General features: G+C 47.9%; 1 protein-coding gene across 2 annotated transcripts in view; it reads left to right on the top strand.

Annotated features, from left to right (window-relative positions):
- Positions 1-9561, top strand: part of Mboat1 (membrane bound glycerophospholipid O-acyltransferase 1) — a 98735-nt gene extending 89174 nt beyond the window's left edge. For both annotated transcript variants that reach the window (XM_076857920.1, XM_076857917.1), the window contains 2 exons: positions 1873-2024; positions 8352-9561. In XM_076857920.1, the coding sequence (XP_076714035.1) occupies positions 1873-2024; positions 8352-8478 (279 nt within the window). In that variant the 3' untranslated portion in view covers positions 8479-9561. The remainder of the gene's footprint in view (positions 1-1872; positions 2025-8351) is intronic.
- Positions 9562-13595: the final 4034 nt, after the last annotated feature.

Genomic DNA, 13595 nt, shown 5'->3' with positions numbered 1-13595 from the left:
TAACATTTTCTAAAAGATTTTTTAAAAGATGGACACAATATCTTTATTTATTTAAAATAAATAAATTTTTTTTTAAATTTTGTTTTTATGTGGTGCTGAGTCTCATACCTACTGCCTCACATGTGCAAGACAAGTGCTCTACTGCCGGGCTATAACCCCAACCCCTGATTTAACCTTTTATTATCCCAAGTCTAGAGAGAACTCTCAGGGCAGTGGGACAGCCCCCACAGGGCAGGAGCTGTGCCCTAGGGGACCGGCCTCAGCTCTTATGGTCTCGAGTCGGATCCAGTTAACTTTGGGCAAAATTATTTGTGAACTTCACAAACTGAATTCTTGTGGGTTTTTTGTTTCTGTTTTTTGTTTTGTTTTTTGAGGAGCCTCTAGTTTGTCCTCGGTTGTTCCTGCCACTCACTTGTTAGAAAACCAAGAAGATGAATGTACATAGAAGTAACTGCAATTCCAAGTGCTTTCGTGGCCAAATGCAGGGTGATGGATTTGGTCTAGTCTCAGCCCTTGATGGTGATGGTGGTCTTCCTTAGTTCAGATGCCAGGAGTTCTAAATGACACTTGTTGCAGTTGACTTTACATGTGGATTTCAGAGCCCCGTGTATTCACGCCTTCAACGCATTCATTCTGTGAATCTGTCAGGAGCCACACACGGGCCAGTGAGCATCGCAGGTGCCGAGTTGTCCCAGCCAACACGACGTTCCCCTGAGGAGTTCCTGCCTTCGCTGGGCGGAAGCGTGCTGGGGTCCACATGCAGACAAGGCAGAGGGCTGACTGCTGTTTGCTGATTAAAAATACTTTTCAAACTAAACGCATTTGTACCTGGTTGTTCATGACCAGCAGTTTTCTTTCGGGGGCTTGGAAATCTCTTTCACCTTAAGGTGGTAGAGGGGAGAGGGAGGGTTCATGGAGTAGAGCGTCCAACTTTTCTAGAAGGAGATTGAACTCAACAGTCAAGAAGTCTGAGGCCCGAGGGAGCCACCTAATAGTGTCCCACAGAAGCCCAGCCTGGTCTCTGTCCTGGAGAACTCAGGGGGCCCGGCTCCCAGGCAGCACCAGGCCTGAGCCCCCTCCTGTGGGCTGCAGCCGGTTCCGTCCTCAGGAATCTGGAGAGGAGGTGTCTCCCTGGAGGCACACCAGTCACAGTGTCTGGGGAGTGGCAGGGAGCGCACCCTCCGACAGCCGTTCCCACGTCAGGGAGCCGTCTGAATGTCTTCCTGTGTAGGATGGCGGTGAGGGTGCTTCCTTGGTGGGCTCTTGGCCCAGGCGTGGCACCTGGAGCCCCCATGAGTGGGAGCTGTGCTTACTGTTAGGAACAGTGACGTGGTTTGTTTCACCATCACCCAAAGGAAACACTTAGGGGACAGCGAAGAGATTTATTGACTATCGAATGCGTCACAGAGCTGTTTGCAATAGCAAAACAGGAGGTGAGAAGACAAGCTGACTTTCACAGTTCACTTAAAATCGTGATGGAGAGTACTATTTACTGACATGGGGTCTCACTAGGTTGCTCAAGGCCTTGCTGAATGAGGCTGGCCTCAAACTTGCAATCCTCCTGCCTCAGCCTCCAGAGCCACTGGGATTACAGGCGTGTGCCACTGCACCCAGCTATGTGCCAAATTTTTAAACAGTGCTTTTTTTCTTAGGAAGATGTTAAAAAAAAAAAAAAAAAAAAAAAAAAAAAAAACTCTTTTTTTTTTTCTTAGCTGTTTCTTAAATGTTTTTCTACAGTGAACCTGAGTTTCTTTTTGTCAGTAAGGAAAGCCACCCTGGTATTTTCAGGGGGAAGGAGAACTCTGGAGGTTGGTGATTTTCGGCAGCCCGTGTTCTATCTCTCACCCACCCCCTGCCCTGCTTGACTTGCAGGTGAGGAACAATTGCAGACATCACTTCCTTTCTTCCAAAGCTCTCAAGTGTGTGTATGACCTGGTGACCTGGGCTGTCACTCAGCTGGCCGTCTCCTACACGGTGGCGCCGTTCGTCATGCTGGCCGCGGAGCCTGCCCTCAGCTTGTACACGTGAGTTCCCTGCCCTCTGCTGCCGCCTGGCAGACAGCTCTGTTGTCTGTGGTGGACTAGGAATCGGGTGGGTCCCATCAGCATAGTGAGACTGAACCAAGAATTCCCAAACGGGACCGCGGAGTGAGAGATGCCCACGGACCTTCAGAGGAGGCGCCTGCCCCAGGACCCCAACACACACCATCAGCACCTGCGGGGAGGTTCCAGGGAACACCTCAGTGTTCCTGGTGCCGATGAGGGGCGCTCCAGGCAGTGAGGGGCAAAGGGACTGATCCAGGTTAGAGATTCTGCCTCCGCTGCTCTCCCTGGCCACAGTGGGGGTCAGAGGGCCGGAGCTGGGCCCAGGTGGGCTCGTTTGCATGGTCTGTGGCAGCGCTCTGTGTCCTTGAGGAGGTGCTGACTCTGGTGGGTGTGCACGGGGGTTTGTTCTCTGATGCACGTGGTGGAGAGGGGTGTGTGGGATCTAGGTCCAGAGGGAGGCTCCCACCAGAGGTGTGCGGGGTTCCCGGGTCAGACCCTCCTCCTCAAACACCTGCGCTGCAAATGCACTGCTGACCTGCAGTTGCTTCCTTTTATTGTTTCACCCGCATGTTTAATTAGCTGGGTCTTCCCACTACTGGGAAATGGTTGGGCACAGAGCCTTGGAAACCCCCTGTGTCGCCTCACTGTGAAAGTAGCTGAGAGTAGAATCCACCGCAGGGTGATGGTTGGGACTGTCCTTAGAATTGAACCAGGAGGATCTGCAGAGGGCCCAGGCCAGGACCTGTGGCCTGAATTCAGTAAATGTAGCTTCATTATCTGATGAGCAGCGCAGGCTTTTCCGGGTTCCCTTTTGAACATAGTATGGTTACAAAGGAAAGCGACTTAGAGAGAAGAGACACAGTGCAGTTGTCAGGGCTCAGGAAATGACACCTCAAGTTTTGATGCCTTGTCATGCAGAATGTTTTGAACTAAAGGGGGGCCAAGGTCTTCCCCCCCACCCGGCCCCAGTCTCTTGCCCTTATTTTTCCTCCCGAAATGCAATAAGGGACTTTCTCTGAAATTCTCCTCTTTATTTAAAGGCTGGACTCTAAAGAAGAATAATTTGCAAGAAAAATTGACATGCATCCAGCAGCCGGCAGCCTTTGTCCCAGGGGGTTGCCTGTCACTCCGGCCTGTTCTCCCCTGAGTCATTTGTTCTCCCTCCGGAGCTGCCCACAGCTCCCACCCTTCCCTCCCCCGTGGGAGGATGTTTAAGCTTCAGCCATCTGGCCCTTGACTTTCCTCTCGTGACCCCTGCCCAGTGCACATGATAACTCTCTACCCCTTTCTCCTGTTCATCCGTCTGCCTGTTTTCCATTTGTTTCTGCAGACACAGATCCTGCATAAACACACCTGATTTGTGAGCTGAGGGTTCCCCGGACTGGTTAGGAATGGATCGAATCTTTTCCTGTCTAGTGTGTGTATCAATATCCATAAGTAAGAGGGTTTTCTTAAGATAATAGGAAAAGAAGGTGGAGGGAACTATACACACTCATCAGTGAGGTCTGTTCGGCTACGTGTGTTTCCGTGGTATATTAGGTGGTGAGCTGTCACACCGGGGTGATGTGGAAGTCATGCTGGTCATGCACAGTGTTCCTGGGATTCCAGGAGAGCAGGAAGAGTCCTGTCTCCCGCAAACCGGAGCCCTCAGTTCAGCCGCTGCAGCAGGAGGAGCCTCTTTGCTCTGTAGTAGGAAACTTGACTTGAGCACCCCTCCCCGGGCTCCCCTGGAGACCACGCCCCCAGGCTCCCCTGGAGACCACGCCCCCAGGCTCTGCCCTCTGCCCTCAGCTGGCTGGAGCCCCTGTCCCTTCCTTGGCGCCCCCCCCCAGCCGCCCTTTTTCGTGTCCTTATGTCAGGTCCCTCGATTAAGCAGGCATTTTTTCCCTTTGCCTTTGCATTGTTAGCTTCTTCAGCACGTGCAGCTCTCGGCCTGGGCTGTCCAGATGTCACCATAGGTGTGGGTCTGTGGGTCTGTCTTGCTTAGCCTCCTGGTCCCCGAATCTCCCAGGTGTGGAGTTGTCTGCCTCTAGGATAGGACCCCCTGCCCCCAGGAGCCCCTGAATTCTAATCATGAGACTTTTCCGGAATATATTTGTCATGTTATAGCAAAACTGTGTGTGTCCCACCGAGTCCCATTGGATCCCTACAGCGCGCTGGACGTTGCGCAGTGGACAGGTCATTCCTGCTCCCCCGGAGGTGACAGCCCGATGGGAGAGAGAGATAAGGGTGACAAATTATAAACACACCCTGAGACACAGATTTAGGAGTCTATCTACAGGAATCTGACCCTCCCTGGGGCAGAGGGCAGCTCTGGGCGGAAGTGGCCTTTCAGCTGGGCCCTGGGGGCCGTGGGGCAGGGCTCTGGGCTGTGCTTCTGAGATGGGAACGGCATGGAGAGGCCCTGGGGAAGCAGGAAGCTTCAGACCTTGAACTCCTGAGAACCACGGGTGTGCGCAGATCAGAGTGGCTGGGAGAGAGAGGGATAGGTCAGCAGTCTCCCCATTCATCCCGTGAGGAAGTGGAGACCCAGAGAGGGTGCGTGGAATAAAACTCACACAGCAACGCAGAATCAGCTCTGCGTTTCAGACTCAAAGTTCCTTTCATGGCAAGATCAGCAGTGTAATCACTAAAAATTTGTTGAGGAGAAGCTATTTTGGAAGCAAATTGCTGCTTGCAGATCAAAGTAAGTTAAGACATGTTTATGATAACATGCATTTAACCAACTAAAGCGTATGCTAATTCCGGCACTTAGGTGGAATCAAATTGTTGTCAAGCAGCTTTCCATTGCTTAAAAAAAAATAATCTAAAAAGGGTTTTAAAACACCTTTGTGGAGGATAAAACAAAATTTTTTTCCAAATTGGTCCATTAGAGTTGATGTGACCTAAAGTTATCTGGCGTGTATGATAATACGTGATCCATACTGTATGTGTAAGCTCCCTGTCTATGATGACTGACATCTTCTTTTCTCTGGGCATTAGATGGCCCATGTATTAGCCATGAGCATGTGTGACCATTGAGCATTTGGAATGTGGCTAATGACTGAGGAACGGAGCCTTCAATCCCATTGAATTTTAACAGCCACCTGTGTACCCATGACCATTGGAGATTGATTGCACCTCCAACGTGTGTTCAGAATCTCTTGAGAACCTCTGAATCTGATGAGAGAGTCAAAATCACCAGCCATTCAGTGGAGTGAGCCTCAGTTGCTTTCTGGATCTGCACCTCCCTGGGGCTCCCTGCTGTAACAGGCCACCAAAGATAGCTGTGGGCAAACCTGTTTGTCAGCATGCCCTGTGTTGCTCAGCCTTTAGGCCCCTCCTGTGTTTTGTGTTTGTGTCTAGTCCGCTTTCAGTCTAGAGTGTCCTCAAATTATAGCTTTAAATTTCTCAACACTTTTCCTTTGAATTGTCAGTGACTGTCAAGTTTAATGAACCCTTGACTGTATTATTATTAATATTATTATTATTATTTTTACTGGAGATTGAACCCGGGGGGGGGCTTAACCACTGAGCCACACCCCCAGCCCTTTTTTGTATTTTATTTTGAGATAGGGTCTTACTAGGTTGCTTAGGGCCTTGCTAAGTTGCTGAGGCTGGCTTTGAATTCACGATCCTCCTGCCTCAGCCTCCCAAGCCGATGGAGTTATGGGTGTGCACCGCTGCACCTGGCCACTTGACTGTATTATGAAAGAAACTTTCTGTGAAACCATTTTGAAAATCCAAATCCTCATAAATTAATTTGTCTTTAATTAGATAACACTTTTTTAAATTCAGTGTGTAGGAATGTGGGAAGAAATTTTGCAGATGGCAGACTGCTTGAGGGTAAAAATTGTGCCTTATTCACTTTTGTATCTGGAGGATTTGGGTCAGCACCTTGGCCTGCTCAGGAAATGTTGAGCTGAGTTTTTCCTTAATAAAAGGATGAAATAGTCTTTCATTTTTAATTAGTAAAATTATAAAGTATAGGATAATCTTATTCTCATGAGGACCCCATTCTTTATAGTCCTAGGAAAATATGGAATCTCAGAAGTGGTTACTGAACCTCTCTAGGGAATCAGAATTTTGTTTCCCTTAATTGCCAAAGTATTTGGATTTATTTAATTCATTATATTTGCAGTACTAGGGATTGAACTCAGGGGTACTATATCACTGAGCCACATCCCTAGCCCTTTTTATTTATTTTATTTATTTCACTAAGTTGCTAAGGCTGGTCTCAAACTAGCAATCCTACTGCCTCCGCCTCCCAAATCGCTGGGATTGCAGGCATGCACCACCATGCCTGGCTGGTGTTTGGATTTAATCTAATATAGTTGCTACCATGCCAATTTGGCCATGTATAAAAGATTAATGCAAAACACCCAGACAAAGTGTATTTGAGGTGTGTAGACTTGGAAAGCCATAGTTACCTATGGCCAGAGCACACTTTGAGAAAATCTCAGTGTGTATGTGTTAACCAGCATGTTTATCTGTGGAGCCCTTTTTCACCCTCAATAATGTTCTTAGAAGTAAATTAGATGATTAATTACTGTATCTATTCACCCTTTGCTTCTGGTTAGGTGAGCATCAATCATGTCCAGTCGGTCCTCTGTATCGATGGGTTCTGTAGCCATGGATTCAACCAACCGGGGATGGAAAATAGGTGGAAAAAAATTGCTTCTGTCCTGAATGCATACAGACTTCCATTCTTGTCATTACTCCCTAAATGATGTAGTGTAACAACTATTTGCATAGCACTTACACTGTGTAGGTATTAAAGGTAATCCAGAGACGTTTGAAGTACTCCAGAGTACGTGCGTATCTTATATGCAAAGGCTGTACTATTTCATGTAAGGTGCAGTACCTCTGGAGAGTCCTAGAACCAATTCCCATGATTCCACAGAAAGACTATTGTCCTGTTATCATTGTCCCAAGAGAGGGGTAGAGGCTTATGTCTTTTTGTAGATCCCAGTTTAATGCTTCACACTTTTCTTTTTCTTTTTTTGATGTGGTCCTGGGGATTGAACCTGGGGTGCTTCTTCATCCAGCTACATGACCAGCCCCACCCCTCCTTTCTTTAAAAATTTTTTATTTTTGAGACGGCATCTTACTGATTTGCTCGGGCCTCGCTGAATTGCTGAGGCTGGCCTTGAACTTGCAATGCTCCTTCCTCAGCCATCTGAGCTGCTGGGATCATGCACCATCGTGCCTGGCTCGTGCTTCATCATCTTAAGCAGTAAATGTTTATTGAAACGTTAAATGAATGAGAATCTCTTCCTGTTCTTGACTCTTCTGCAAACCACTGTAGGGAGATTCCTCCTGCTGAAGGAGGGGCAGTTGAGAGCATTTACTGGTGCTCCTGTGCCTAACGCTCTACTTAAAGCTGAAGAATGATGCATAAGTCATTGTGTTTCCCCCTTCTTCTCACACTATTTCTCTTGAATCTTAAGACAGTATTGGAGAGCTGGGCACGGTGGCACATGCCTACGATCTCAGTGACTTGGTAGTCCGAGGCAGGAGGATTGTGAGTTCAGAGCCAGCCTCGGCAATTTGTCGAGCCCTAAGCAACTTAGTAAGACCCTGTTTCAGAATTTAAAAAATGATCAAAAGGGCAGGGGATGTGGCTCAGTGGTTAAGCGCCCCTGGGTTCAATCCCTGGTACCAACCCTCCCCCACCCCGCGCCCTTTCTCCTGGAGAAAGCACCCATTCTAGCATTCCAAATGGATCCGGAACAGTTCTGCTAATGTGGGCTGTTTCTAAGTACACACATTTATTGATAGGCCGTGTCCAATAAATACCAGTATCCACTACATCATGCACACTGCTGAAGGATGTGTGTGTGTGTGTGTGTGTGTGTGTGTGTTTAATGAAAGTCAGAGCTCAAGCATAATACTTGTTTCTTATTAGTTTGAATGGAACTTATTTTCAGGATTATAGACCAGTTTACAAAATCAGAATCCTTCATGAGACACACAAGAAGAACCCCTCACACTCACGAAGAACATACAGGGGAAAGTGTTTATTGTATTTGTGTTGAGTATTGGGTTGGAGTTGGTTCTTGTGCATTTTGAATGTTGAAGATTTATGGCTTACGGAGCTACTTCTCTTAGTCTGCCTATTATTCCATGGAGCAGTAAGATGCTTGTCTGCAGATGGCTGGTTGGTTTGCTCTGCACAGCTTTGAGGGACGGTCGGGGCCAGCCTGGGTAGGCTCCTTGGCACCTCTAAAACAGTGTCTCCACTTGCCTACTGAAGATGAGGTGCTCAGGAGGTATTTCCCGGGTATGTCCTTTGAAGTATAACTTTTTTTATTTTTTTATTCCTAGGTCCATGTACTTTTACTTACACATCATAAGTCTCCTGATAATACTTTTTCTGCCAATCAAACCACAAGCTCATATTCAAAGGCAGCCTCAGACCGCAAATTCTGTTAATAAGAAGAAAACAGACTGATACCTCCAAGAAAGCTGAACAAGTAAAATTGCAAAACATTGGAAAGACCATGAAAGGGCTCAAGGGCTCTCCAGTGACTTAGAGGCCATGTTTACATGCTTTTTGTTTGTTTGTTTGTTTGTTTTAACTGCAGGGAGTATTTTTATGAAGCCTTTTTGTACAGCTAAATTGGCCATGTGCAGTCTATTTGTTTTAACATTTTCTAGGACCTGTCAGTGGCTGGAGGTGGGGAGACCATCTGTCTGGGCTGCCGGGTCTTTGCTTTACTGACCTGGTTTTCATCTGCTGGACTCTGGATGCTGCAAGCTGGGCATTGGCTCCGGAAGTTAGAAGGTGATTGCTGAGAAGATGTCCCAGACATGGCGGTCCCTCAGAAGCTCCAACCCCTTTGATGTGTGACATTACTGGTTTGTGGGTACGGTAACTACACTCAGAAGACCCTGGAGGAGAGGGATCGTGGAGGACTGCCCCTGAAAACTTGAATGAACTCATGTGCCCTCAGAGAGGCTGCATTTCCCCAGGAATGTAACCCTTTCCCTTTGTTTTTTCTGAACTGAGCCAAGATAGGAAATGAGTACCTCTCCCATGAGTGCCCAGAGCCGCAGAGGGGGCTGCCATTTCCGTTTCCCATGCACCTGCTTCAGGATGGCCCCAGGAGACACCGATACCCCGTCCCAGGCAGCAGAATGCCCTCTGAAGAAATAATCCCTTTAAAATGAAGTTTAAAGTTACATAGAAGTTTGGTAAGAAGCAGAAGATGATTCCCTCTCTCCCCTCTCTTCATGGAGGTGTTAATGATGGTGACCGCAACGTACACACAGGCTGATTTTCCATCTTTCCATTTTTGTAGCTGATTAAATCCAGCTTTGTTGAAGTTGACTTATCATATATTGGAAAGCAGAAATTTAAAGTCGGTTTTCTTTTCTATCTTTGTTATGAATGTACCGTGGCTCCTTTTGGGGACTACTATTGGGTGGTGTTCTCTGTGGGAGAAGAAAACGTGCTATTAGATATTGTGGGAAATAATGAAGATAATAACAAAATATATGCTGCAATGATGTGCCTTCAATCAAACAGCTTGGGGGGAGAAAATTTGTTCCAATCAGATAGTAAAAGTTAGTTTCTCACTGAATAAATACTATGTTTCTGTATAAAGAAAACGTTTCTGAATGTAAGCTTTACTTTTTGCTTTGAAATAACCGATATTCAGGAGTGTGTTTGTGTGTGTGTGTGTGTGTGTGTGTGTTAATAAATGTGCACAAAGTTTTATTGTTTTGTAGGACCTTTCAGCAGTGTGGCTTTATTTCCCTAAAATGTGGGCATTGCGGCATGATCAGTTTTACTATACATGTCAGGCACTTGGATGGTTTTTCTTTTCAGTTTGATTTGTGCTCTTTAGTCCCAGTTTTGCAGATAGGGTTAAATTCCTCTGTAGAGGAGGAAGCTGATAACTGGACATTTGCTAAGTGCCAGGGCTAGTGGTAGAGCTGACCTTGGGTTGCTAGCCCATCTCATGACAGCCGGTGGCTGTGGGTCTTCCCACGCGGTGTCCTGCCGCTGCTTCTCTGAGGATAGTGGAACCTGGAAGTGACGAGCTCATCCTTTCAGTGCGTTGTCCCGATCCTGGTGCTGGGGGAGAGGACCGTTGCCCTTCCTCCGCAGCCGTGAGGCGTTGGTCTCCAGACCCCTTCCGATCCAAAGTCCAGGGACGCCTGAGTCCCTTAAAAAATTAAATGGTTTAGGAAATAATAATAATAATAATAAGTGTTAGGCACAGACACCCTTCCCCACCAATATTTTCAGTTGGCGGAAACCAAACCAGCAGAGGAGAGTGGTGGGGGGGCAGGTGGAGCAGAATCGGGCTGAGGCCGGAGGGAAGTGGAGACTGGGCGGAATGGAGGCCGGAGGAGGCAGAACACCAGGTGGGAAGCCAGGGGACAGGAGAGGCCTGATGTGTGAGCTAAGAAGGGGTGCGTGTGTGCCGGGGCAGGAGGCTCCCGGGGCAACCCTACTCCACAGTGGAATCCCAGGAGGATCCCAGGCAGGCCAGGGATGTAGGTGCCTAGAATTGATGAGTCTTTCCAACGCGAGTACCTTGGGGTGCAAGACCAGGCAACATGCGCATCGTGCCCACTAGTGAGAAGGGCCCAAGTCACCACAGGCAGGACACTTGTGCATGATCCAGAGGAGCCTTTGAGCTCGCCGTGTGATTCCTGGCTATGTGGTTTATGGTCGGGTGTCACCGTGCGTGAGTGTCTTCATTTCTGAGAGAAGAACTTTGGTAACGAGAAGAGAGGTGACCGTAGGGTGGCCAGCTTCTCAGTGTGAGACTCTCGTCGGTACTGAAAGGACAGTGCAGAGAGAATTGTCTCCTGCCCTTTTTCTCTTGAGGAATGTTTACCCATAAGAAAAATGTTTCAGCCGAGGGTCAGAGTTTGAAGAGGTTGGGTCTGTTTTTATTGCCTTAGATTTCTATGTTGTCCCAAATGTAATGTGCACTTAATCAAAATGTATTGGATTGGGGAGTTTCAGTGGAAAAGAAATACATTTTCTGTTTTCTTTCAAAGCCAAATCTGAAGTGCTCCATTTTAATGTGTGTGTGTGTGCGTGTGTGTGTGTGTGTGTGTGTGTTTGACTTTTCCGATAACCATAAGGAGCAAGAATATTGTTCAGTAATAGCAAAAAGCAGTAGATATTTCTGTTTGAGATTTTGACTGGTTAAGGGAGAAAAAGGCAGGAAGAATCGAGTAGGTCAAGAAGAGAGGAATTAGCAGGTGGTGCCCCGGAATTGGAGGGCTGCTTGGCCACCATTACTGAAGGTCACTGGTCAGTCAAGGAGTGGCTGGTCCCCCTGGTCTTTCTGGACTCCTCACATTGGAACCACAGCCAAGGTTAAAAACATCGGTCACAGTGTGGTTGCTCCAGGGGCTGCATCTCCTCTCTCCCCTGGCACGCAGTGTGGTGCCTGTCACATAATGAAGATTCAGTAAGTGTTTGTCGATTGAATGAGGGAGTGAGGGGATTCGTTTAATGCATCATTGCACCTGACAGCTTTGATTGAGCTGCTTTTGCACTGGGAAACATCATTTCTGCTTTCCAGAATTAGGGTTTGAAATAAAAGCTTGTGTTTTCAGGGAATTCTGTAAGCAAGTTATATGAGATCATCACTCAGGCAGCCCGGGTGACACAGCCTGAACCTGCTTGGTTAGTCCATCCGTTAATTAATGCATATGCTTATTTATCAGATGTGTCAGGCCTGGTAGGGGATTTGCACTCTGCTATGCTCTGCAAGAAAAAGATGCTGAAGACCAATCTCTGCCCAAGACATGGTCACAGTAGGCTCAGAAAGATGCCGTCCAGAGCTGGATGCTATAGGAGTGCCGGGAGAACCCCAGCAAGCAGAAAAGGGAGAGTGATTGGTGGCCTTATCCTCATCTTCCGCAAAGTGTAGAGCATCCGCATCTCACAGTGCTTAAAGGTGACGCAGTGCAGGAGCGTCACTGCTCCCTATGCTGTATCCAGGTGAAGTTAGCCTTGCCCGTACCCTGATGTTGCCCATTGACCTTGAACATGCCCATGCCGGTCAGTGCAGTAGCTGCCAAAGGACAAGTTTGTGCTTTCACGGTTGCCCATGGAGGTAATTTGCAGGCTCAGCAGATGCCTTCATGAAGCCCGGCAGGAAAGATGTTTTCTAGAAAAGTCCCAGCCCACGTGAGCTTTGTCTCGTTCCCTAAACTTAGTTAAGGCTACCTACTATATGTGAAGAGGAAGAGAATTAGCATTCATTGACAGCTATTTTCATTTTTAGTACCTAATCCAGTTCTGGGAACTTGGCAGTATTTTCTGCTCTTTGCAGAAATGGAAACCAAGCCGTGGAGGCCGGAAGTAACAGGTGTTGAAAGATGAACTGACAACAAATTTAGTTCCAGCTCTAACTGGGTCTTTCTTTTTCCTGATTCATTCACTGAAACAGCCTCTATTCTATGACATAGAACGGGAGCTCCCAGTGGGCAGTGGGCGACAGTGAGTTTGTCATTTGGAAACAAGGGAACAGTAAAAAAAATAGCTGACTGGGTAGCATCAGGTTATTCGGGTTATTTTTGTGTGCGTGTGTTTTTTGTAAGGGATGAAGCAGAGGGACTTCCAGATCACACTAAACCAGGTGCAGGGACACCTCCTGTAGTCAGGGAAGCCTGGCTGTGTGGAGCTCGCTGAACCTCCCTAGCACAAGTGGCACCACTCAGGTTCCGTCAGGTCTACTGGGGCTTGATGCTGGAGCCAAACCCCAAACAGAGGCCTCCCATAAACTCTGTTGAACACAGACAACGTGCCTGAGGCTGCACAGCTAGTTAGTGGGGGAGCCGGGCTCGAGTCCTGGGTTGGCTGACTCTGCGGTCCATCTCACTCTCTGTTGCAGAAGCACGTGGGTTTTCAGAGAGACAAAGTTTTAGAGTGAAAGTAACTCCAGCCTCTTCTGGTCTAGGTTTCCAGAGGCCGACTGGCTGGCCCTACCCAGGGAGCTTCCTGAGTATGCAAGGAGAGGGGCAACAGGAAGGGGGCCAGGTGGATAGCTGGGCCTCCCTCTCCCAGGTGAGGTGGAGGTCAAGCCAAATTGTTCGATTATGGTGAAGAAATGGCCTTTTGGACCTTCTACCATTGATTTTTGCCCCAGTCTGGCTGGGCACAAATCACGAGCCACTCAAGCAGGAACAAACTTTATTTCTGAACTCCACCAGCACACTCCACACACGCTCCCCGGGAACTCTCCCGAACACCACCCACGCGGCTCCTCCAGGAACCACCAACCGGAAATCCCTCCTCCAGCACTTCCCCAACCAATGGGAACTCTCCAGGAATCTCCGTGAGAACTCCAAAGTAGCGTGAAAACTCCAAAGTAGCGGGCCTAGGAGGACAGTAAAGGTCTAATATACAATTGAATCAATCCAGCATCATCTTAATGGCTCGCCGCTCAACCAATACTATTGGCAAAATGCCAGGGGCCATTCCGACTGGCTGTGGCTCTCAGCAGATTTTATTAGTAAACGGCCTTTTATTTAGTATGGACATATTTTGAGATATGCAAAGGTTGTCTGAGACTTGGGGTGGCCCCTGTATGC

The sequence above is a fragment of the Callospermophilus lateralis genome, chromosome 6 (genome assembly GCF_048772815.1).
Source record: "Callospermophilus lateralis isolate mCalLat2 chromosome 6, mCalLat2.hap1, whole genome shotgun sequence".
Lineage (NCBI taxonomy): Eukaryota > Metazoa > Chordata > Mammalia > Rodentia > Sciuridae > Callospermophilus > Callospermophilus lateralis.
This window is presented reverse-complemented; position numbering and strand designations above follow the sequence as displayed.